At 39.9% G+C, this 26502-nt stretch overlaps 1 protein-coding gene and 1 long non-coding RNA gene across 20 annotated transcripts in view; one reads left to right on the top strand and one right to left on the bottom strand.

Annotated features, from left to right (window-relative positions):
- MYBPC1 (myosin binding protein C1) overlaps nt 1–26502 on the top strand; it is a 106928-nt gene that overhangs the window by 10307 nt on the left and 70119 nt on the right. For all 11 annotated transcript variants that reach the window (XM_072655718.1, XM_072655715.1, XM_072655720.1 and 8 more), the window contains exons 2-3: nt 16684–16725; nt 23410–23451. In XM_072655718.1, the coding sequence (XP_072511819.1) occupies nt 16684–16725; nt 23410–23451 (84 nt within the window). The remainder of the gene's footprint in view (nt 1–16683; nt 16726–23409; nt 23452–26502) is intronic.
- Nucleotides 4469–26502, bottom strand: part of LOC140534564 (uncharacterized) — a 104700-nt gene continuing 82666 nt past the window's right edge. For 2 of the 9 annotated variants that reach the window (XR_011977367.1, XR_011977365.1), the window contains one exon: nt 4469–23689. This is a non-coding gene — a long non-coding RNA (uncharacterized lncRNA). The remainder of the gene's footprint in view (nt 23690–26502) is intronic. The other 7 variants (XR_011977373.1, XR_011977371.1, XR_011977368.1 and 4 more) reach the window with 7 other exon arrangements.

A 26502-nucleotide genomic window follows, 5' to 3' on the forward strand; every position in this document is an offset into this window, starting at 1 on the left:
GGAAAAAAACTGAAAATCAAAGTTTTATCTCCTACTTGAATATAGAAAGTGACTTACCTGCCTCTTCTTTTTCTTTTACTCAGTTTTCAGTACATTCTAATAATAGACTGTGCTCATCTAGGCACTGACTATACTCTGTAGGGGGGATGAAGGCTACAAAATTTATGGGATAGAACAATGCTTGAGAAACTTTCAGTGTGTTGCTTAGGGAGTGGGTCAAAAATGTAAGAACTTCTGTTTAATAGAGGCACATTCTCTGATTGAAGGAAAATTTTAAAAGTGAGTTTCATACCAAAAATAATGAAAAGTGATCAGAAGTTCTGGTCCGGTTGATTTTCTGCTTGCATGAAAATGACCTTGCAAGCCCTGAGACTGATATAACTGCGTCAACAGCTCTTTGATTGTAGGGGAATTTAAAGGCAGTATCTGAAGTGAGTGAATTTTCTAGCTGCATCTGAGTTTGTGATGCTCAGATAGATACAAGTTTAGTTTAAAATGAATGAGGGCTCAGAATATTAAGGAAATTTTTCAGCCTTGCTTTGGAAAGAGGAAAACGAAACAAGGAGTTGAAACAGAAACTAGAAGAGAAAATGGGAAGAAAGCACCTAGCTTTCCCAAACACACTTAAAGCCACTAAGGCTGTCCTGAACAGACAGCATCCCAGCATGAAAAGACTTATGGACGTGATTGCTGGGCTACTGTCATTGGACTTTGGAAAAGCATTGACAGTCGGAGAGGTGCCATAGGTATATACAGGCAAATACATTGGCATTTGTAAAAGGATGGGATCTTGATATTAGAAGCCAATGAGCTTGACTTTGACTGCTGCAAAATTCTAGAACTTATTACTAAAGCTTTGATTCTTAAGCATTTAGAAAAGGAAGGAGCAGCCACTCATGAAGAGGTCATTTCGTATTCACATCATTTCCTTTTTTGAAAAGGTGACTAGACCAAATGATCAGTGAAATTCCATGGACATAATAGACCTGGATTTCAACAGAGCATTTGACAAAATCTTTCATTCTGTGTGAGTGTGCCAGACAGAGATGTGAGCTGGATGATAGCACAGTTAGGTGGACTTTGGTACTGGTTGAATGACTGGACCCAATGAGTAGTCATCAGTTTGGGTGGGGAGATCTCTAATGGAGGGCCCCTAGGGACCTTGGTCCTGGGCTAGGCATCATTTTTATCAGCGATTCTGTTGAAGACTGCACTTAGAGGGCATGCTTATCAAATTTACAGATGACACTCTGCTGGAAGGGAGATGTTGGATGACAGTCAGGATCTGAAAAGATCTCAACAGGTTAGAATTATACGCCAAATCAGATAAGGTAGAATGTCATTCTGGAATTTTAGAATATCGGCTGTACAATTGCAACACTGGCTTGACAACAGGTCTTATAAAAAAGATTAAAAACCTCTGAGGGTCTTAGTGGACTGAAAGCTTAACGTGAGACCACCACATGATGTTGTGACCAAAAAAACTGTTGTAGTCAAGCTCCATTAAGATCAATCAATCAGCACACATTTATTTAGGGGGAGCCTCTGTACCTAAACACTGGGAATATGAAGGAAGCCCAAAACACAAAAAATGAAAATACATTCATATGGAAGAGAAAACATGCAAATAACTGCATATGTGCAAGATTTAGACATGATACGGATAGGAGGTGATCCAAGAAAGAAGCACAAGGTCTAGGATTTGGACCGTATTAGAACTGTTGTGAATACTACATTTTAAGAAAGACACTGACAAACTGGAATGTGTCCAGAGGAGGAAATACAAGGCTATGACGGGCCTAAAGATCATGCCTTGTGAGGATTAGCTGAAGGAACTCTGGCTGTTTAATATGAAGAGAAAGCTTAATGGGTACATGAGATGATCATTGGGTATCACGTAGAAAAGGAATTAGATTTGACCCCAGGAGGAAGAGCTAGAAACCATGGATGCAGAGGCAGATTGTAACTCATTGCAAGAAAAGCTTTCCTAATGGATAGTGCTGTTCCAAAGTGGGTCTTGAACATGTCCCCCTTTACTAGAGGTGTTCAAAAAGAGGCAGAAAGTCCCCTTCTTAGGAATGTGACAGAGAGCATGCTTGTTAGCTTAGATGGCCTCTGAGGTCCTTTCCAGCTCTGAGTTCCAAATAATCAGCAACAGTTTTATAGATGTTATTCAGCCCAGTTTCAACAATATTTTGTTATATAAATATGTGTATATATAATCTACACTATATATACTAGAATATGTATAGTATATATATTGTAGATTATCTGGCATATATGTGTATATGTGTGTGTATATATATACATATATATTATATAGTGAATTTCAAGTATGAAAACTTGCATTTTATTACCCTGAGGCAAGAGGATAGTGGTAGGCATGGCAGGGATTGTTTAGTCATTATAAATGGAAACTGGTTTCCTGTTACTTAATTCTTTCTTCCTCTTTGGATCTTAGGATTCGTTAATGGGTTCAGAAATAGTTTATGCTGCTATTTCATTGTGCCTGAAAATGTAGAGGTCACATCTTATGCACAGTAGGGCAGAGCATTGAGGAAAGAAACTCCCTTTGGCTTATACTTCAGTAAAATACAAACTATTTCTAATTTGTATTAGATAATGAGCAGAGGTTTTTAAGTCTCTGTCCCTTTTTTCTCCCAAAGCTATTTTCTAAACAGCTAATATTTTTTAATATGGGGATTCATAAACATTTTTGTCTGAAAAGCAGGATTTTCCTGCTTTAAAAAGTCCATTGACCAAAGAAAAAAAAACTAATTATTCATTCAATTCCTTCTCATTTCAATTTCGTTTTGAAAAGTATTCTGGGAAGGCAGGGTCTGGCTAAACTACTATTGTTATTGCTGCCTTCTAATCCCCTGCAATGATTAACTCCCTCCCCTACCAAAGGCATGAGCCAAAATGTCTCCATGTTCCCCATATAATTAAACCCAGCCATAAATATGGTTCTCTGTTTCATGGTTTGGATTCAATGTGTAGATGAATCAGGTGGAGCCCCCTTTATAGTGAGCTTGTGGGAGGACATAGGCATAGGCAGAGTCCCACAGGATGGGCACATTTGGATGAATAATGACCTGCCTTTTGGGGGGAACATAACATCACTGAGATCACAGGTCCACTGGCATCTTAGAATCTACATTAGATCAATTTTCTAGAGAGATTTCTACTACCAGCACTCCATTTTCCATTCCATTGCAAAACCACGTACTTATGACCAGGGTGTCCCAGTCACATCAATGAATCTCCCTGGGCTTTATTTTCCTCATCTGCAAAATGAAGAGATTGAAACTAAGTGGCTGCTGAGGCCCCTTCTTCCTCTAGACCTCTGATCTTATGATCAGTCAGAGATTTTCAGCTGTTATATGGATAGCAGCCTGTCCTTTTCTCCTGGATACAGTTATTGACAGGCTGTTCCCCTTTCCTAGAATCTCAGGGCTAGAAGGGACATTAGAGATCGTGCACAGACCAGAGCCTCTCCTACAACATCTGGCCAGTTGCTTCAAGACCTCCCAGGAAGGGAACCCCCACACCACTTTTTGGAGCAGCCTGTTCCACTTCTGGAGGTTTCTAATTCTTTACCTTATAAATCAAGCCTCAATTTGCCTTTTTGCAACTTCAGATCCTTGCTTCTGATTCTGCCCTCTGGGGCCAAGTAGAACAAATCTGATCCCTTTTCCACGGGACAGGCCTTTTAATATTTTAACATGAATTAATTAGCTTGGAGCAGTGTATGTGAATGTATATTTTCTCTCTGATCAGAGCTGATCATAGAGGTAAGATCACAGAATTTTTTAAAAGACCTTAGAAATCATCCAGTCCAAAGATTCTTAGTCTTTTGGTGCGTCATAGACCCCTTTGGTCATCTGGTGAAGCTCAAGAACCCCTTCTCAGAAAAATGCTTATAAATGTATGAAATGAAATATATAGAAGTACATTAGAAGCCAGTCTTATTGGAAACACTGTTATCAAAATATTTTTCCCTTTCAAGTTCATGGAACCCTTGAAACTGAGGGATCTACAGATCCCAGGTTAAGAAACCCTGATCTACATAAAAAAGGGAAAAGGACCTACATGTGCAAAAATATTTATAGTAGCCCATTTTGTGGTGACAAAATATTGAAAACTGAGGGGATGCTCATCAATTGGGGAATGACTGAACCAGCTGTGGTCTATGAACGTAATGGAATATTATTATGCAGTGAGAAATGGTGAACAGGCAGATTTCAGAAAAACCTGGAAACACTTATACGAAGTGAAGCGAAGTGAAACGAGCAGAACCAGGAAAACACTGTACACGGTATCGGCAGCACCATGTGATAATCAACTATGACTGATTCAGCTTCTTAGCAACACAATGATCCAAGACAAGTGCAAAGGATTCACAAAGGAAAATACTATCCATATTCAGATAAAGAATGGATGGAATCAGAATGTAGACCCAAACATATTTTGTTCACTTACTTTATTCTTTCTCATGGCTTTCTTTTCCTACAACTGTGAAAAATATGGAAACACATTTTACATGATAGCACATGTATAAACTGTATCAAATTATCTACCATTTTCAGAAGAGAGGAGGAGATGGAGGGAGGGAGAAAAATTTGGAACTGAAAATTTTGTAAAAATGAATGCTAAAAAATTTTCTTAATATGTAATTGAGGAAAATACAATTTAATTTTTTTTTAAAAAAAGAAACCCTGATCTAGTCCAACTCCCTCATTTTACAGAGGGGGAAATGGGTACAGCTAGGAGAAGTAATTTTCCTAAAGTTACTCAGAAGCAGAGCAGAACAAGGATTTCAACCAAAGGCCTCAGATTGCAAATCCAGCACTCTTTCCACTACACCCTACTCCTCTTTAAATATTACTTATATATTTATTTAATTTATTTCATTCATTTTAAAATAATTTATAAATTTTTATTTAATTTATTTTTTAATTTGTTTTTATTTATTTATTAATATGATTAAATATTATTTAATATACTTGAATTTGGGGAGTATGGAGAGTTTATCTTTATTCTAGGAATGACTAAAAATGTTTTAAAGTAATTAGCATCAGAGTATCATGTAATCAGTTTTCCAGGATCTATTCTCTGTGGCACAAGAAAGACTGGGATTTCCTGAGTTAAGCAAATGAAGAACATTATATATAAACATATGTGGATGGGCGATTGAATGACAGCCACTGTGTTCACTGCTGGCGCATTTTCTTTTTATGGTCACACCTGGCATCAGGCATCTCCTTCCTCTATTTTTAAAAAGGGACCTAATGAGAAGCCCAAAGAAGGCGTGGGGCAAGAGCTCCATGGAATCTCCCATGCCTCCACCCTCCACCTTGTTCCATCCCCCTGCCCAGCAATGTCCTTATGGAATAATGTGAAATGAATATTACTTGGAGAATGGTCAAGAGCTCGTCTTCTAATCTGGGGTGTTTTTTTTCCCCAAATGTTGGGCCAAAGCCAAGAGGCTGAACTACCAATGAACTAGCTAATGTCTAAGGGCTTGGATCCTGTGTAGGTTAAATGAGAAAATAAAGTAAACTGTAGTAAACTTGATGATAATCAGCTTCTGTAAAGTATAAGCTCCAGAAGGACAGGGACTATTGCACAAATATTTTCAGAAATGTTGAAATGAAAATTCTCTTCCTTGGACTGAGACATAATAATGGGTTTTTTAACTCTGGACTCTATACTTAACAACTTGACCTTGGGCTTACTTCTCCATCACTTCTGAACTTCTTTCTTTGCTGTTCCTGGTGACCACTAAGGTCTGTTCCAATACTATGGAATAATCTGCTCTTAAAGGGAAACAAAGGCACGATTGAGCAAAAGAAGTTACAAAGCTAAGAATGGTCTAGTTTACAATGCTTTTTTGAATGCTTTTTTCCCTTTTAACAATCTATCGATCTGGTACCCTGGGCATTTTCTGTCTCACTCCAGGAAGGAAGAATAAACATCAATGACATTTTTTTTTTTCACTTTACACATAAACTGATTCATTTACAGTAGCCCAGTGAATGGTTTTAATTTCACAATTTTATGTGAACTTTGTTTGGTCTAAAGACCCAGGTTTCTGTACCCAGTCCCAGTGTTTCGTAGTTCTGTCACCTAAGCTCTTCTGAAAAAACACCTATGACTCTAGACTTTGCCAGAATTGTAAAACAGTTAAGATTGTACTTCCTATACATTTTATTGTTTGAGCCTTGCTATAACACTGTGAAGTAGAAGAACAGATATTGTTATTCCCACTTTACAGATCAGAGAACTGAGGCTCCAAGAGTTTACATGATTTGCTCATGGTCACACGGCTAACAAGTGTTAGAAATAACATTGAAACCTAGGTCTTCCTCACAATAAGTCCAACACCCCATCCATTGTGCCGTGCTTTCTCTCTCTAGGCTTACACCAAGAGACGGAGCAAGGCTTGTGCTTGTTTTTGTAGATAAGAATAATCTCAGGTTTGCAAGTGCTTTACATGTACTCTCTCATTTAATGATTAGCATGTTCATATTTAATCACAGAATGTCAGGCTTTTAGTGATTGTGTGATTCCATGCCCTTGTTTTACAAATGAGAAAACTGAGGCTAAGAACAAGGCAGTGACTTGCTTGGGGTCACCCACTTAGTGATGTAAGTGGAGCTCAGAGTAGAACTCTGGACTTCTGAATTTAGTTTTTTTTCCATGATGCTGGAAGGCACTTTCTAAAAGGCTTATGTCATGTTCCTTTCCCTTTAAATGACTAATTATGAAACCCTGGACTACAAAGAGCAAGAAGTGGGCTCCCCCTGGAAAGGAACCAAGTCCTTTAGAGAGCTACAGAAACAAGACCATGTAGAGCCATCCCAGTTTAGAGCAGCCACCCGTTCATGTCAGTTAGGGTCCCATGGCACATGCCATGCAGCAATGCCATTGGTGGCATACCTGGGCCTTTTTACAGTAGGTGATCATACGGAAAAACATAGCCACAAATAGATCCAGCCTTTCAAAAGTATTTCGTGCTGCAGAGTGAGTGAGAGTTTATCCTGGGGAAGTGGAAAAAATGACACACAGGCAGGCTGGTCAACCGAGCTAAGTGCAGGCACTGGACCCTCCTGCTACACACAAAGACAATGCAGTGTGGGTGATTCTTGGGACAGCTCAGAGTCCCCTTCATTTTGCTTCTTGTTTGGTTGTCTTCTGGTCCTGTTCAGATCTTCGGGACCCCATCTGTGGTTTTCTTTGGTTAGGCTTGATGGTTTAACTGAGAGGGGAAGGTTATGTTAGAAAATGAAAGTTATGTAAAACAAAAGAAATCAATAAAATAAGATCGAAATTTAGGAAGGAAGGAAGGAAGGAAGGAAGGAAGGAAGGAAGGAAAAAGAAAGAAAGAAAGAAAGAAAGAAAGAAAGAAAGAAAGAAAGAAAGAAAGAAAGAAAGAAAGAAAGAAAGAAAGGCAACAAACCAGTGGAATGGTTTATTATTATCCTTCTTGAGTTCATTTTACAGATGAGGAAACTGAAGCAAACAGGGTTAAATGACTTGCCTAGGGTCATACAGCTAGCATCTGCACCATTTTAATATTTCTAAAGTAATCCCTGAAGATTAATCTTCTCAAAGTCATATTAAGACAAAGAAGGCCTGAGTTGACAGAAAGAAAACATATGTACACTTTTGCTCCTTGAAGGAGGAAATATTTTAGCTTTTGTCTCTACATCCCTAGTGCCTAGCACCTAGCAGGTCCTTCATAAATGATTGTTGAATAAAGGATCATAGATTTAGAGCAGTTAGGACTTTAGAAATCATTAAGTGTAGTCCTCTTATTAAAAAAATAAAATTGTTCTCAACAGACAAGTGTTGCCATAGTTCTATTTTTTTAAGGTCCAGAGGGTAATTCCATGAGAATCTTTTCCTTCATATTGTGTCTCCCCCATCAACTCTGCACTAAAGTATGCCAAAGAATGAAATGTGTATCCTTCTAAGTAGAGGGGTTTTTGCTTACTTTGATCTGCGATCTTCTATCAGTGCATGGCACATAGTAGGAGCTTAGTAAATGTCTATTGATTGACTGATGGATTAATATGCTCCCTCCAACAATGCTCCTCAAATACATTTCACTTGCTTGTTTAAGATTTAAGAAGAATTTATATTATGATACAGAATACAACTAGCCTTCTAAAATGAGGTTGTATTTGCTAAGGAAATAGTGGAGCAAGTTGGTTAATAAAGCTGCATTATAAGCTTTTCATCCCCAATGAAAGAAGCCCTGAAAAGCAAGGAATCTCTCATCACCAAGCCAGAGCTTGCACTTTAATCTCTGTCAGACTCTCATTAAGACAAAGATGGCATGTGTGGACAGTAAGAAGACACTTAGATGATGTGGCTTGGGGGCATGCATTTAGCCAGGATGAGGGTCATCACTGGAAGACATAGTGTTCCCAAAGGGCAAGACAGAATGCGAAACTCGCCCAGTGAACTTTAGAAGGCATAGCTTGCCTTCTTGACAGCTGGAGTTGAAGCTTTGTATTAAGAGGGACAGTCTGTCAGCAAATTGTACTGGCCACTTGCTGTGTGCCTAGAGTTATTCTAGGTGTTCTTTGGAGTTCAGTAGAAGGGGTCCACTGTACTAAAGGAGTTTATGACCTAAGGGGGAAATGGAATCCAAACTACCATAAAGCATAAAGACCTAAATCATGTAAACCCAATGATAATCTAAGTACTAACGACTCAGGGAAATGGATGTAAGAAGGAATCACTGCTGACATTTTTCTCCTTTCCTTCTCCTTCACCTTCTCCTCTACCCTCCCCTCTCTTTTCTTCTCCCCTCCTTCTAATCTCCTTCTCATCTCCTCCTTACCTCTCCCCTCATTTCTCTTTTCTCTCCTCTCCTCTCTCCTTTTCTCTTTAACTAACTTTTAAAATTATTTTCCAAATTATGTTTAACATTACTTGGTTGTAGGAAAGTAGGGAAGGAAAGAAAGGTTGAGAGAGGGGAAGACAGAAAGAAGGGAGGAAGGAGAGAAGGGACAAAGTTGGTAGTAACTTGAGCCAAGCGTATGCCAGCCCACCTAGTACACTCTCTGCCCACCTATTGATACAGTTTTTGTTTAGTTGAGTTGAATTGGTCAAATGAAGGGGAGTAGGCAAAGCATTGTGTTGGAGAGCTGGTAGAGCCTTGCTGGAATGGGGGCATGAGTCAGAATGCAGTGAAATCCACTAGCACTTAGTTTAAGGAAAAATGGGTAGGGATCTGCATGATCAAAGGTGTGAAGACATGAATTTGCCAGGCTGTGCAGTCAGACTGGGAATCAAAGAGGACCTTCTGCCTCAAACAGGTCTCCTTTTTTGTAGAGTATAAGCTCCATAAAATCAAGGATTGGTTTTGTGTTTGCTTTACCTTTATATACTTTAGTACAGAGAGACAGCTTGGTGTATGGAGATAGAAGTAACCAGGAATCAAGACCATTGGCTGGTCTTGGGCAACTTACTTAATCTCTAAGTAAAAACTTTTTAGGCAAATCTCTCATACTACAAATGGAAGTTGCCGACTGGCATTGGTAGAGAAGGCTCTAGACTAAGAGTGTCCTACCTTCAGTGAGTTCATCGTTCCTTCCAGTTGCTATCGACTAATATAGTACTGTATGCAGTAGGGGCTTAACAAATGCTTATTTATTGTAAAGGGAAAAATAATAACAACCAAAAACTCAACCCTGAACAATGCATCATTATAGTGATCATGCTGGCCCCAAAGCAGAGCTGAGAAAATGCACTTTCCTTACCTTGCTGAGGCAGTCAGAATACTGCATATGTTGTCAGACATAGTGGACATATTTTAACTGGTTTTGCCAAACTTTTGTGATTTTCGTCATTCTTTTAAAAATTTTTGTTACCAAGAATGGTTAGGCTTGATGGTTAGCTAAGAGGGGAAGATTATGTTAGAAAATGAACGTTATCTAAAACAAAAGAAATCAATAATAGATCAAAATTTACAAAAAATTGCAACCAAAATCTTGTTCAATTGAAACAAAATGAAAATTTAGAGTTAGAAGGGACTTCCAAGGTCTTTTATTCTGCTCCCTCCTTAGGGAGCAAATCCCTTCTAAAACAGCTTTAGCAAGCAGTCATCCAGCCTCAACTGTCTTGGCTTTCTAATTCCTGATTCCAAACCTCTTCACATTCCCAATACCTGGAAGGTCATTTCCTGTTAGAAACAGAAGTAGCCTTTCTTCAAATATCTGAAATCCTATCTCTTCCATGGAGCCTTTGCTAAGTAGGAGTAAGTTACTGAAGGCATTTTCCCATTAGTCCAGAGATGACAATAAATACACCAACTTAATGTACCACTGGACTTAGTGTGAATAGTTAGCAGCAACATCTCTCTGGAGAAAAGTGGTCCTCCCCCTCCCATCCGCTGGTTCTTCCACCTGTTTCTGAACACAGAATGGATTCCTTCTCATGTTATATGTGAAATATGTTAAAAGGGAATTTATTTAGTTTGAAAAACAGAACAGTAAGATCACTTGGGGAAGAACATTTTAAAAAACCTCAGGGGTAGCATTTGAACCCTGACTCCCAGAGCTGATTCAGTTCACTATACCATACTTCTTCTCCTTGTATTAATTTTTATTTTAGTTATGTAGATGTAAACATACCTGATAGCTAGTACTTACACAGTACTTTAAGGTTTGTGATTCACTTTGCAAATATTATTTTATCTTCACAGCAATTCTGTGAGGTATGTGCCATTGTTGTTACACCCATTTTACAGAAAAAGAAACTAAGGCAGAGAGGATAAATGACTCACTCAAGGTCACACAGCTCCTAAGTGTCTAAGGCCAGATTTGAACTTAGGTCTTCCTGATTTCAGGCCCAGCACCACCTACCTAGCTTCATGGGTAGAGCCAAAGGGGCAAAACTGAGTTTATTGTAACTATGAACTTTCAGATGGGCTCTTTCTATGGAGGAATAATCAATCAACAAATATTTATTAAGTTCCTGCCATGTACCAGCACTGAGCTGAGTACTGAGGATACAAAGACTGAACAACAATCCCTATTCTTAAAGAGGATGGACGATAAATTCAGTATTTCACGTATGAGGTTCCAATTTCAATGGGACATCACATGTCTTTTAGATTTAGGGATTTCCTTTTGAGATTAATCTGCATGTACTAAGTACAGAATGGAGGTCTTGCTATTGAATGATCTTCCTTGGAAAGTGATCATAGTTGGGGGGCAGAGCCCAGGCCTTAGGACTGTCCGATATGCTACCAGGACAGAGTGGAGAAGACTGAGCCAAAAAAGATGGAGGGGGGCCCAAGGAGGATTCAATATCTTCAGTGTCATCAAATACCATAAGAAAAAAAGGGTGAAAATAGTAGCCAAATTACTGGAGGGAGTGATGAAAAAATGGGAGGGGACAGAGACAAATCTGAAAAATGTAACCATGAAAAAGACAGAAATCAGATAATAGTTGGAAAGAACAGATCCCCATATATTTCTAAAAATCTTCCTACTATTGAGAACAATGACGCTATTATCCATAAATTTCATCCATTCATTTATCAGTTCATTAAAATGAACATAAATGACACTCTTCTATTTTATGTGGTATAAAATGGAAGGCAGTATGATATGAAGGATAGAGTTAGCCTGGGAGTTGGGAAGGTCTGGGGACGAGTCACACAGCTCTGATGAGCGTTGGCTGTGGGACACCGGAGAAGTTACCTAACCTCTCAGTGTCCCATTCTCGATGGGTAGACAGAGGATTCTCAGGAGCGTGCTCCTTGCTGTCATCTCGAGTTCACAAAAACAGCAACATGTGTAAAGTGTAGATGCTGCAGTGATGGGAAGATCAACTGCTTCAACAAGTTGGTTTTCAGCTACCCTAAGTAGTCTAATCGTTTAATCTGACTTCCCGTGTCATTTTGATCTTTCAGCTGTTAAAATAGTTAGATGCATCAGATTAGCAGTAGAACATAAGCACCTTAAAGGCAGGTAACTATTCGATTTTTGTCTGTGTCCCCAGGGCCTAGCATAGTGCCTCCGGACAGCCAGTGCTTAATTTGTTGTTACCTCAGTATTTTGGAATAATTAGGAATAGAAAGGCACAGAGTGAACAGAGTGCTGGATTTGGAGTCAAAACATCTGAGTTCAAATCCTGTCTCTGACACCTCCTAGCTGTATGACCGTGAGTTAGTCACTTAATCTCTCTGGGCCTCAGTTTCCCCATCTATAAAATAGATAATAATGCAATTACAGGGTTGTTTTGAGTCTCAATTGAGATAATACATATAATATGCTTTGAAAATGTTAGTAAGATCCATAAATGTCAGTTATTCTTTTTCCTGAACAAAATTTATAGCTTATGGTTCACTGTCATTTATACCACTTTTTAAGGATGTATGATATCATACACTATTTAGTATGTATCTGTGTTCTCTCATTAGAATGTGAGCTGTTTGAGAACAGGAGAGCTATCTTATTTTATTATTTGCACACACACACGTGCCTTTGCACATAGTGCAAAAAGTGCTTTATTCATTCATATGTAATAGCACACACATATGTTGTGATTCGCAGTTTATAGAATGCTTTCTTCAAGACAGCCTATAATCTATGTGGATCCTGCTTTATTATTTCCATTTTACAGATGACAAAAGCAGAGATCCTTAATCTAAATAAGTTGCCCTCTTTGAAAATTCTTGTTACAATTGTCTTTGGCACTGGTTACCTTTCTTCATCACAATGACATTCTACCATTGACCTCCCCAGAGAGCTGCAGGGCTATTATTAGATTTCTGTGTCTCAGCTCAGATCTCTGAAAATAAAATGCTTTGGCTGAGAGTTCATCTTCTGACATGGCTAAGATACGAAAGCATTTTCGGAGATGGTATCTCAGCAACAGTTGTACTTGCCCTGTATCTGTTAATTGAACTCCTCGATATAGTCTCCTCACTGTCTACCTTCTGCCAGGCTGATAGGTTACATTTTTCTCTGTCTAGCTTCACAACTTCATATATTTCTTTGTGATCATCTTAGAAGTCACATATCCACCTGATGAATTCTTACAAGCACCCATCTCTTGATCTATGACCCAGGAAATATTAGAATAGATTCTACAATACTCTAAGACTCCATGAGTTTTTTAGTGAGAGTATTCCCTTCACCAAGGCAGATTGCATCTCTTGGACAACTTAGTAACTGGTGTTAAAAATTTCTGGGACCAGAAAATTTATCATCCCGAGGTCACTCTGGTTATGGATTTCTCTAGATCTAGCAGGGCCAATCAAGATGCTGTAGCACATCTTGGGGTCATTTTGTACCTGAAGGTCTTTAACTTGGTAGAACCTGTGAGATTTTCACTCTACTGGAGTGATCTCTAATTCAGCCATTCTTAACACCATACAGAGATCCCTCAGCATATGGCCTCCTCAGAATCATGGTTTTAAATGATTGAAAAAAATACTAAGTTTCAGTTAGAGGTTAATGAAAATAATGATGTAGGGCTTGTGGGGGTTGCATCCAAGTTCATGAACCTGTGGAATCTCTCTATGAACCCCAAAGGAAGAGCCTGTGCTTTCACAGAGTAGCCTGGCTAGTCTACTACAGTGAGTCATGGTAAGAATTATGTTGGGGGTGGGGGGAAGCAGAATAATGTGGTGCAATGAAAGGTCAGTCAATAAGCATTTATTAAGTGACTGCTGTGTTCCAGGAGATAGATGCTGGCGATTCAGGGAAGGTATAAGCCAGCCCCTGCTCTCAAAAGACCACACAATCTACCGGAGGAAACGACATGCAAACAAAACAATTCTGTCCAAGCAAGCTACATTCAGGGTAAATGAGAAACGATCAACCGAGGCAAAACACTAGAACTGAGGGCTGCCCACGATTTAGTGCCTTTGGACCTGGGTTTAAATCCCAGCTCTTACTGACAGCCTACGTGATGCAGAAATAGTCACTCAAATTCTCTGGCTCAGTTTCCTCATATGTAAACGAAAAGGTTGGATTAGATAACCTCTGGGATTTTTTCCAGTTCTAAATCTACGATCCTATGAATATTAGAATTTTAAAAGACACATGCAAAGGAAGTAGGTATACTACAGAATATGAAACAGTGCATAGCCTACATTAAGATCTTAAGAAACTTCAAATGAGAATGATCTTTTAAAAAATAAATTTTTGGACATTCTTGGTCCATGACCCTCCAAATAGTGTTTAGTGTATTAGTTACAAGGATTTTGTTTTTGCTTTTTCCCTTCTCAATTAAATGGGGCAGGGGGTGGTGAGTAGGACAGTGGGAGAGAGAAAATAAATCCTTATTGATGGAAGAGCAGTTTAATGTAAAGAGTAACCTCTCAAAACAAAACAAAACATAACCAAAAACATTTCGCAAATGGAAAAATATCTGGTTACGGGGCAAAGTGAAGTGAGAATTACTGGATATCACTGGCCTGTTGCCCTAGCAGTACTCAAAAATGGAAGAAACACTGGGTAAGCAACAGAGTGTGACTAACTGAGGTGAGATCAGGCTGTTAGGATCCTGCTTAGCATTCCTTTGGGTTAAAATACGGAGTGTTAGTTGGCTTATGTAATGATCACAGGGAAGATATAGTTTCCTCAGTGATTTCCTTCTGTTTTCCACATTCCCCTACCCCTTTTCCCCAAGTACTACATATCTATCTCTCCTCTCTGAAATTAGTTCAGCAGTTGGCCTCCTCAGGTTTCACAGATTCACCTGTTCAATGCATCTGGAGCTATCCAACAAGTGTGAGAAAGTTCTGTTCTTGTGAGATCTTTGGAAATAACAGCATTTCCATGGTCATGCTTGTAGAGTGGAATGTGACAGTTACATTTCGAAGGCAAAATTTAAACCACTAAAATTATCCAATAATTCTGAAGAGGAAGAAAAAACCTTCTCTAACTCCCTCCCCTGCCAAAATTGTCCATTGATAAATTGCCTTTAAATGGTATATGCTAGTTGGGATGATTTCTGTCAGCATACAAAAGACATATAAGTTGTGGTTAGTAAAGGTTTATAGATTAATAAGTGCACACAGTAAAAGGCAGAGGTTGACATGAGTGGCGACTCATGACCAGGTTCTCTATCACCTTCATAAAGTGACAATTATGTGCATGATCATGGAGTAAATAAATGAATATATCCCAAAAGAAATTAATTAAACGACTCTGCTACATCCAGGAAAATATACGTATTTTAAAAACTTCATTGTTTTCTCAGATGGTGATAATCAAAGTTTTTATTCTTATCCATTTCTGATTAATCAGAGTCAAAATCTTGCTTAAATAGGGTAGGTTGGAACTGTGTAGGAATCATTTCTGATTCATTCAAGGAATTAATTTGCCCCTCATCAAGAGATCAACTGTTGTGACCTCATTATTTAGAATTTAGAACTGGTTTAGAATACCTCATTGCCATCCTCTCGTTTGTTGTTAGCTCCTGGACTTCTTGGAAGTCCACTCCTTGGAACACTCCTTTTAATTTCATTTAGCCTTCTTTTGTACTATCTGTTGGTATTTTGCTGGCTTGCTGGAAGCTTAGTTTAGTGACGAGCCAAGTCCAAGAATTGAGCTTCTCGTCTTGCTGGTCATCATTCACCCCAAAGCAGAAACTCCCCTCTGCTATTATCAGCTCCAGCCAAGGAAACCAGGGTCCTCTGGACCTCTTGAATTCATAAGGTTACTTCAAAAGTTGGACATGTCCATCTCAAGATCACTATTTAGTCACCTATACTTGGGAAAGAAATAAAGCAGAAGTGGCAGCAAAGGATCCAAGGCCCAGGGCTTTAGATTCCGTGTGCTCATGGTTTGACCTTTCCCCTAGGGTGGGGATCAACTCTATATCAGCCCCTCCAGGAAGAGGCTTGAAGTCTCGTCTAGTGTTCAGTAGATGAATGAGAAGAGGAAGTCATTCAGTCTAGTGGCTTTGGTCTTATGACTGGTCACCATTTCTAAAGAAATCTCTCATGTAGACAGGGAGGTGGCATTCAAATGTGTATCCTAAAACCATTCATCTCAAAGGATTCGATCCTTGGTCTTCATAGTGGTGCACTCCTTCCTCCATCTGTAGAGGTGTGGTCTTGAAATATCCCTCCTCACCTCTGAGTATTCCTTACAGAGCTACCATCTTCCTGTGAAAATGAGTCTTTTCACCAAAGCAATCAATCAATCGCTGAATCTGTGATAATAGTAGCTATCACTGATATAGATTTGCTTTACAATTTGTAAAGTCCTTTGTAAACATTGCATCATTGGAACTTCACAATAACTCTGTGAGAGAAGCATTTCACATGCTTTCATTCTCATTTCACCAATGATGAAACTGAGGAACAGATCATTTAAATAACTTTCACATAGACCCGTGAATGCATCCATAGTGGAAATCAGACTTAGGATTCTCCTGACTCCAAGTCTACTAGTCTTCCTATTATATCACATTGACTATCACTTTACCATACCTTAGATGTATTGGCTGACAGATTTTTAGTTGGTGCTTCAGGAATAATGCCAGGTGATGATAAGCTGCCTCTGTCTCCTACTGATGGAACACGTAAGATGGCTGTCTAGAACTAAGACTGAGCTCCATCAGTGTGTGACCCTGAATTGAAGCTTTGCCCTCTCTAAACAAAGCCTAGTAATTCCACTACGTTTTTTTTTTAATTTCTAGAAAATGAAGCACCAGCTCCACCTCCACCTCCACCTCCTGAAGGTAAGTGAAGGTGCTGCATGGTAAGTTGTTGTTTGGTCTATACAATTAACCCACCCATCTAAATGTTTTCCACCTGCATTGGTTGCAACATTTATATGCCAATTTAGACTTAACTGCTATGGAGGAATTATGGCTGACTTTGTAAGGCATCATTTACCAGAGACTTAACTAGGATGGGGCAATCAGGGCTTTGACCTGAGGTGATAAATGTGGAAGGTGCTGCCTGTCCTTGTATATGGAAACAACTGAACTTAATATTTAACTAGTGAGACTAGAGGGTTAAGGAGATAAGGACAGGATCTACAGTTTCATTAATTAGGCAAAGAAATGCCTTCTAACAGTGGAGTTCAGCACCTGCTTTGCAACTTAACCTCTCAAAGGGTTGCCCAGGACACTGAACCTAAGTGACTATATAAGGGTCATATAGTCAGTAGGTATCAGAGGTAGGAATTGAACCCAGGTCTTCCTGGCTCTAAGTCCAACACTGTCTACTATGCCACAATGCCTGTGCAAGCAAGAATAATTAGCTAGATAATCTAGAAGGATTCCAGAGAGGTCTTCCTGTACCCCACCCCTTCCCCAACATGAGCAGCCTCCGTATTAATGACATCACCCTGTGTCCAGGGTCTGTCTCTTCTCTCCCCCTCCACCACTGCCAGCCCTGTGGGGTAATGACGCCATCCACCCTCAACTGCCTGCACTTTTCATGACGCCTCTCACATGCATGGTATGTGGTATTGCCTCAAGACCAAAAAAGGTCATTGTTAACTTCCGGTTGTGACAAGCACACCATAACATCGCCTGAACAAGCAAAGACAGCTGTACTCAAGCAGACAGTGCTTTTCCTTTGGCCTCTGCCCAAAGAACAGCATCCCCTCGCCAGGTAGATAACCCTGAGGGCAGGGACTGTGAGGAAACAAAGCCTCAGAAAGGGAAGCAACCTGCTCCAAGGTCACGTAATTGGTAGCAGAGTTGAGACTTCCAGCAAGTTGAGAAGTATGGAGACAGTGAAAGAGCACCCAGTTGTCCCTAATGAACCAGGTCAGCTGGCTCAGATGAACAGCATTGTCAGATACTGAAAGAACTGGGGAGTGCAACTGAAAAATGATGGAAGACAGAAGTGCTACAGAACTGGAGAAGAAATTATGTGCTGATTTAAAAAAAAAACTCAAGAGACGAGTCTTCTGATTATAAAGTAATTAGCTCAACTTAGATTCCTGGGAAAATTTTAGGATAGGTCTTTAAAGAGATGGTTACCAAGCATCTTCAAAAGGAAGCGTTGATTACAAAGCCAGTATACCTCCATCAAGAATAAGTCATTCCAAACTTATCTCATTCTCTCTTTCAACCGTGTTTCTAAATAGGTAGTTAGGGGCAGCTAGGTGATACAGTGGATAGAGTGCCAGGCCTGAAGTCAGGAAAATCAGAGTTCATATCCAACCTCAGACACTTGCTAGCTGTGTGATCATGGACAAGTCACTTAATCCTATTTGCCTCAGTTTCTTCAACTGTAAAATTAGCCAGAGAAGGAAATGGCAAATCCCTCCACTGTGTTTGCTAAGAAAACCCCAAATGGGATCACATAAAGTCAGACATGCTTGAAAAAGACTAAACAACAACAACTTTACCTAGATTTTAACAAAGCCTCTGACAAAGTGTGTCATGCTAGTCTTGGGGAGAAGACGGAGAGACATGGAGTAGTTGGTAATATAAGTAGGTGGTCTCTGAGTAAATGGTTGTACTCTAGGAGCAATCATTAATGGTTCGATGACAGCATGACAGGAGGTCTCCAGTGCAGGACCGCCAGGGATCATAGATTTTAGATCTGGAGCTATCAGGGACCTTAGAGACCATCTAATTAAACCCTCATTTTACTTGTTAGGAAGACTAAACAAATTACCCAAGATCACACTAATAGTGACAGAGAGATTTAAGCTTGACTATGCACCATTAAACATTTTTATCAGTAACTTGTATAAAGATATGATCATCAACTGTGGCGATGACACTAAACTGGATGTTGGTCAAGACCTACAGCATGAACTTAATAAGATGAAATTCAGTAGGGGCAAATGTAAAGTAAGCACTTGGCATAAAAAAAAATCAACTTCATGAGTACAGGGTATAAACAGCAGTCAAAAAAAAAGATATGAGTTTTAGTAGATGGCAAGCTCCATATGAATCTGCTATATGCTATGACTACCAAAAAAGAGAATATGGTCTTGGGTCACATTAATACAGGCACAGCCTTCAGGAATAAGAAGGGGTTAGAGCTTTTGTATCCTGCCTTGACCAGTTGAAGGGCCACTAGAGGAGGTCAGCTTCGCTGATGTCTTGAGTCTGTAACATCAAAAGATCATTTGAAGGAACTGGAAAAAAAAAAAAGATTCAAGGAGGAGCTGATAGCTGCCTTCAAGTATCTGAAGAAGCGCTATTCAGAAGAGGACAGAGAAATGGGTAGAGGTTGCAAAGAAGAAAATGTAGATTCAGTATGAAACAATTAGTCCAGAAGTGGAATCAGCCACTTCAAGAGGCAGTGAGGTGGAGGCCTTGAGGCAGAATTGAATGGCTACTTCTCAGGTCAGTTCTAGTGGGATTCCCTTCCAGTGTAGGCTGGACTAGATGGCGCTGAGCTCTTTCTGGATCCAAAATTATGTGATTCTATGATTCTGATTCTGAGTATGCCATGGAGATAAGAAAGAGATACACGAAAAATTATGTGAAGCCAGAATTAAATAATATTACACTCCTGTCAAATTTTAAAAAAGATTAGAGGGGGTGATTAGAGATTAATTAAATCTCTAATTAGTTAGAGATAATTAAAGATTAATCTTTAAAAAAGATTAGAGGGCCCTCTCAGCCCTACCTCCGTTCAGTCTTGGGCAAATCACTTTCCTTCTCTGCACCTCAGTTCAGTTCAGTTCAGCTCAGCTCACTGTGCAAAGTCCTATGCTGGGCCCTGAATCCAAACTTCACAAAACAAATTCTAAGGGCCGCACTTGAGGACCTTGAGGTCACAGGTTCCCCACCCTGATTAAAGCTACTATTAATTATAAAGTTATCACCATTAATGCTGGTTGAGAACTGTGGCTTGAGAAGTAACTTCTTAGCTTTCCCCCTTCCCCACACTTATGATGCATTATCTTTTCACTTTAGAATGTAAGATCTCTTGAGGCCAGGGGCTTTCCTTTTGTTTATTATTTGTATCCACAGGACTTAGTGCACTAATAAATACTTTAGCTAAACTAATCTGAGTTTTTAGCTGTCTTTCCTATGGAAGTGTCTGTGAATTTAGGTGCCTTTATTTTAGAGGCCATTTATTTGAATCCAAATTTTTGGGAAATTTCAGCACCAAAAGGAATCTCTCAATCCAGTTAGGAAAATAAAACAAAAGAAACCTTGCCACAGCCACACATTTTGCAGGGATTTGGGGCTTGTGATTTCATCCATGTAGGGAACTCCCAGTGAGAAAACTCCCTCCATCTATGCAGAATAACTTTCCCGCTGGCAGAGTCTGTCCCAGGGTCAAAGGTGGGATCCAAATCCAGGTTTCAGCCTCCTCAGAGGCCAGCTCTTTATCCACCACATCATGCTGTCTTCACGGTAACATAAGATAGGATATCGCTTTATGCAAACTGATCATTATAAGACCATAAATGACACGTCTTAATCTAAGTTACTTCCAAAGCAGACCTCATAAATAATCTACTTTAGAGCACACAGAGGTGTCATGCTTCTTTTCAGGATCCTCTTATTCCTGTGGATATTTTCTCCACCTGACAGACATCCTGCCTTCTAAAGAAGCCATCATGCCACACTGAGCTCCTTCCTATAGGTCATTAACAGCCATAACCTTCCCCTTCAGTTGTTGTTTTTTTTAAACTTGTGTGACTGTCATCAAAATAAGATTTCCTTTTGTCTTTCTCACCTGGTGCTGCTCTTTGTGGTCTTTGTGAAAGCATGGATAAAGTCATCCCAATCTTGTACACATACACACAAATGGACATGAGCTCACACCCACAATGTTTGGCTAGACCTATCAGTTATCGTTGTAGGGAACTCCCAGTAAGGATTTTCTTCTCTCCAGGCAGATGAGCACCTTTTCTGGAATTTAAGGTCTTCTAGAGAATTGTCTCTAATTACAATGCAAATATACCCCAGATAACACTGACACGTCAAGAGTCCAGGATTTGGCAAGTGAGGGCATTCCTCAGATGGTGTGTAATTGATAGAATATCAGATCCTCCTTTAGGCCAACTTACTGTTCAGCCCCTGCCTCTCATGTTTACAACTGACTGTCTGACCATGGGCAAGTCATGTCATCTTTCTCTGCCTCAGTTTTTCCAACTGTAAAATGGGACATTATAATTACTCATAGACTACTGTGGAGATTAAAATCCTTAAAGCCCTGTGTCTTGGATAGGACTTGCCAGAGCTTACACACCACTGCCCTTCCAAAGCCCAGAATTGCCTCATTGGTGAGATGAGGCACTGAAGGAAGGCTTGGATGGAGGAAAATGGATGATGGCATTCATCATTTAAGCCATGTAATAATAGAAGTGATATACTATGCCTTAGTCCTTCAAAGGTCTCTAACTCCACTCTACTGGTCTGGGGAGTCCCTTCACCAGTGACCATCATGACCTTTTTATATCTTCTGAAGTTGCGCTAATTGCTTGCCAGCCCTTGCTGGAAGCATGGTAAGCTCTAGGTAAGGCAGATCAGAGCTTGGGTCCTGCTGGTGAAGCGTTTGAGATCTCAGGGTTATCACTGAGCCAGGAGGAGACAGAAGAGGAGGCCTTTAAAGGAGGCAGCTGGCTCACCTCTCTAGTCTCCGTTTTCTATATTTAGGATTGTGTTCATCCTTCGTTGCCAAAGAAGACCATGCCATCAGAGAAATAATGATACAACTTGCACTTGACTTTGTTTTGAGTGAGGGAGGGCTGGAAACCTCTACTGAAGGAAGTGCATTGTATGGACAGAAAGTGGACCTTGGAGACAGAAAGGCCTGGGTTCAAGTCCTGTCTCTGGCTACCCAATCCTGTACAATTTATTTTTAACCACTCTCTGCCCCCGGGGAACTCTCTAAGACGCTAAATTATAAAGCAAGTGCCTCTTGGATGGGTGGTTTTGTCCCTGGGATGTCCCTAAGCCTATGAAATCACAAGTCCGGACCAAAAAGTTGAATTTTTAACTATTTAAAAATAAAACTTCCATCAGATATATATATCTATATCTGTATGTATATATATATGTACATATGCTAGATAAAATTACACTGGTAAGTGATAGGCTAACTAGATAATGAGGAAATCTAAAGTTAGCCTTATCATTGATACATTACTTAGCATTTTCTTGTGATGGTCACAGCTCCCATAACACACTTCCTAGTCATTATCTTATCTGAGCCTTACCAATGCCTCATTTTCCTTATAAGCAAAATGGAGCCATTGAGCCAGATGAGCTGTAAGCTCCCACCCAGCTCTGAATCGATGTTCCTCTGCGACCTTGTGAGTGTGCTGCCATCATCACTCTCATTTTACAGACAAGAAAATAAAGGCTCAGACCAGATGGGGGTGGGGTGGGGTGGGGGCTTGTCCATGGTGACACACAGCTAGGAATTATATCCAAGGTGGGATTCTTAGGCTCCCAGTTCTACGAGCTGGAAGATACCACACGGGCCAGCAAGCAGTAGCAGCTGTTCAAAGTGGGACGGCCTGTTTGTTGTCTAAAAGGACCAGACTGTCACTGCTGCATGAAGGGACTAAATAATTGGTTTAGAATTGGAAGGGACCTCAATAGCCCGAGAGTCCAACTCCACTATCAAAGCTTAGGGAACTGAACTGAACCAGAGAAGTATTATGACTTGCCCAAGGTTACATAGGTACAAGCATTGGGAGGATTCGAACCTGCCTCCTCTGTACTCGGTGGCCTCTCCAATTCTTCCCGCTGGATGCCATTCTCCTACCAGTCCTCTACCATGACACAGTCCTCAGATTCCATGCTGTGGGACCACCATATTTAGAAGACAACCTTGAATAGAAGGAAAAAAATAAGGTTCTGTTAACACTTAATAACTGAATCCCTTTAGGCTAGGCCTGGGGAGTGGAAGAGAGCATGTGAATCTGACTCATGGAGGATCCCATCCTACACTATTATTCTAAGGCCCCAGTCTGGACCTTCTGGTAGATTAATCTTTTCTTTAGCATGCACTTGAATTATATTAGCAGACCTCTGCATAGACTGTCCTGCATGCCTGGAATGTACTCCGTCCTTATCCCCACCTCCTAAAAAGGAAACACCAAGGGACCCTGTGTGGCAAGAGGGCTGCACCCAGGACACATGTGTTCAAATCCTTACTCTGACCCTTTCAACCTGTCTGACCTTGGATAAATCACTTAACCTCACTTTGTCCCAGATTCCTCATCTATAAAAATGGGGATATCAGCACCTACCTCTCAGGAGTGTTGTGAGGATTGAATAAGATAATATTTGTAAAGTGTTTAGCACAATGCCTAGCATTTGTAAATGCTATCTAGGAAGATGATGATGGTGGTGGTGCTGGTGGTGGTGGTGGTGGTCATACATTCGTTGGCTTCCCTTTTTCTTACTGGTCCTAGAATTACAAATCTTGTCCATCTATTTTAAGATCCTCTCAAACATTTCTTTATATTTTCTACACAGAGCAAAGTAAAGAGAAGGAGGGCGGATCTGCACCCCCTAAAGGTAAGTTGGGAGGAAGGGAAAGGAAGAATTGTCTTCAACAAAGCTAAAAGCAGAAAAAGCATGAGCAGTGGTTATCCTGGTGACCATAACTCTGGAACTCTCTGTTGAATTGTCCCACTTGATTTTCCATGAGTCTGCTTCTGAGGTTGTTTTTTGTTGTTGTTGTTGTTGTATGCATTTCACCTGCATGACTCAGTCAACATTACTCAGACTTTAAATATGATTCCAACAGAAATTTCTAAAAGAAAAAAAAAGAATTCATGAGATCACACAGAAAATTACTTCCTCTCCTTTTTTTTTAACTTCCCCTGGACTTGAGATAAGGAAGACATGAGTTCAAATTCTAACTCTAATTAAGCCACTTAATTTCACTGGGCATCAATAAAATGATGAGGTTGGACCAAATGGTGCCTAAGATTCCTTCCAACTCTGAATCTCTGATCCTATGATCCATGTGTGAAAAAGAGGGAGAAATGGTTAAAAACACAGCATGGAGATAATCCCTCTTGTGAAAGGACATTGACCACACTGGTAAGTCTTCCTGTGCCCCTCAATCTATCCAGTTATCACCATTCTTCAAGACTTGGCTGATCTTAATTTTTCCTTTGTTCCAGCTCACACCACCTCCTTTCTTTCTTCACTCATTTTAATACTCAATCTTGCTCTGCCTTGGGTTGTAGCTAAAATATTTCCCTCATGCACCTCTTCCCTCAAACAGGTTGTGAGCAAATCCCAGCTTTCACTTCTCTATCGAACACAGTAGCACGTGCACAGTAGACTCCCAAGGGATACGTGTTACATGAATAAATGAATTTGTGCCCTATCAGAATTGCTGCTCGTCCAACAATATTATAACTCCTCATGGATGGTACCCACTATTCAAATTAATTTCTGTCTGGTTACAAATGAATGGCAAATAGAAAGGTGAAGATTCCTTGACAATTCTTACCTAGTTTTAAAAAAAAGCATAAGAAGGGATATGAGAGACACTAGGCATGGAAATTTCAGACACTTATTCCCTTTGATCTCCAAATTGGCGTATATGAGTGTCTGCTTGAAACCAGTGAATTCATTTGCACAAGGCTATCATTGAAATCTTAGCATGCCGCTTAGCCCTCTACCTGATGCACTGATGCATAACTGAATTATCTTTCTCTATAAATGACAAAATATAGAAAGAATTTTCATTTTCAGAGATTCAACATAAATTTTTTTTTCTCTATTTTGTCCAGATTAGTTCCGGGGTAGCTTTGATGTGCTTTTTTTTTTAGGCAGGGGAGAATTATTTGTTTTATTAACTTTGATATTGTGATTAATCTCTTTCACAGCCATAGGGATCACCTGGTTTCTGGGGCACATTAAAGAGGAGTATTGATGATAAAGCTTATCAACTCTTCCAGGTTTGCTGAGTGTTGGGGGAACCCACCAAATCCTAGGGAGAGGCAACTGTCTGCCTGTGTTCTGGCCTCATGCTCTCAATCACTCACTAAATCCTATGGATGACTCCCTTCCAGACTACTCTGTTTCCCAGCAACTTGGAAGAAAGTGTAATCACCACTCAGATCCCCTTCCATCGCTTCTACGCAGCCACCCAAACAAATTTAGTATAGAGTTGCAAAGGAAGGAATAACTACAAGACAAGATAAAGGGAATGATTTTTTAAAAATCCACATGCCAGGTTGTAGATAGGGTCTCATTCGCAATCTTCCCTTTGCGAAGTCATAAAATAAAACCACTAGTGCCATCATCGTTTGAACCATCCTTAAACTCTTTGTCTGAAAGTTCCATCAGGAAACATTCCCACATCATCTTCTTTCAGTCTCCTCAATGGTGGCAAATCTCCATTCTTTCAGGATAGACTCAGTTTTTGCAAAGAAAAATCATTTTGGAGCCAAGTCCAGTGAATGAGGTGGATGACCTAGCTAGGGGACACTTCTCTTGATTAAAAGCTGGGCGTAACATCAAGAGCTTGAGTTTTCTTCTGCCCCAATCCTAGGGACAATCCAATGAGAAGTCTTCCAAAAAGGTTTTGAGATGCGGATGTACTGTGTTTGGCTTTGAAGGCAGATGTTGATGCAGACATATTGGTTCTAGAATATTTGGAAAAATGAAATCTGATCATTTTTATACAACCACAGGCAAGTCTGTCGGTATGGGTTGCTGCTTCCTATTCCTATTACAGAAAATCCTGTGCGTTAGTGAGTCCGAGATCTCCCTGATGTGGGTACTCTCTCCAGCAGTGCAGATCACAGGAGGAAGAAGCATGTCTTCATGGATATCTTTCAGGAATATTGTACTAACAGGAATGAGAACATCTTTGTTCCTTTTCCAGGCATTTGACTGGAACTTTCCCGTTAACAGTACTCTACAAACCACGGTGGACTTGCTCCAGACTTGCTTTTCTCCATTTCTATAGGCATCTAACTAATATTTTAGAAAAGTTGGGATTCGCATGCTCCTTTTATTATGAATCTGTTTTGCAGAGATATAAATAAGACGTCAGAAATTCTAAAAAATTCACTCCCATATTTGTGTTGTGTGTGTGTGTGTATTTCAATATGTCCATGTTGTTCCTTCCTTTAGTCCCCTCAGCTTTCTTTACAAATGAAGTAACACCCTGGTGCTTTTGACTAGCAGACTGAAAACATCGTGTCCTGTTATTTTCGCTTCCATCCAGTTAATCAACTATCAACTAAAATGTCTGCATGCTTCATCTACATATTTTAATTACATTATTCTTTTTTAGCAAATGACATATTAAAAACAAGCTTCAGTGAAACGAATATCTCCAAACATAGGCACCCATGTGCACAAGTAACATTTTAAATGTTCTTTTTTATGCTCACCTGGATTTATCACCACCCTATTATTTTATTTGTGTCTAGTGTGTAAATGAACTCAGTCTCTGAAATACAGTACGGTATGGTGGGGGAGGGACGGCCTTAGAATCAAGAAAGCCTGAGTTCAGGTCCTGCCTCAGACTCACAAAGGTTGTAGGACCATGGGCAAGTCAATACTTTGAACACCCAGGCAAAGATGCAGATCTTTTCT

This window comes from Notamacropus eugenii, chromosome 3 (assembly GCF_028372415.1).
Source record: "Notamacropus eugenii isolate mMacEug1 chromosome 3, mMacEug1.pri_v2, whole genome shotgun sequence".
Lineage (NCBI taxonomy): Eukaryota > Metazoa > Chordata > Mammalia > Diprotodontia > Macropodidae > Notamacropus > Notamacropus eugenii.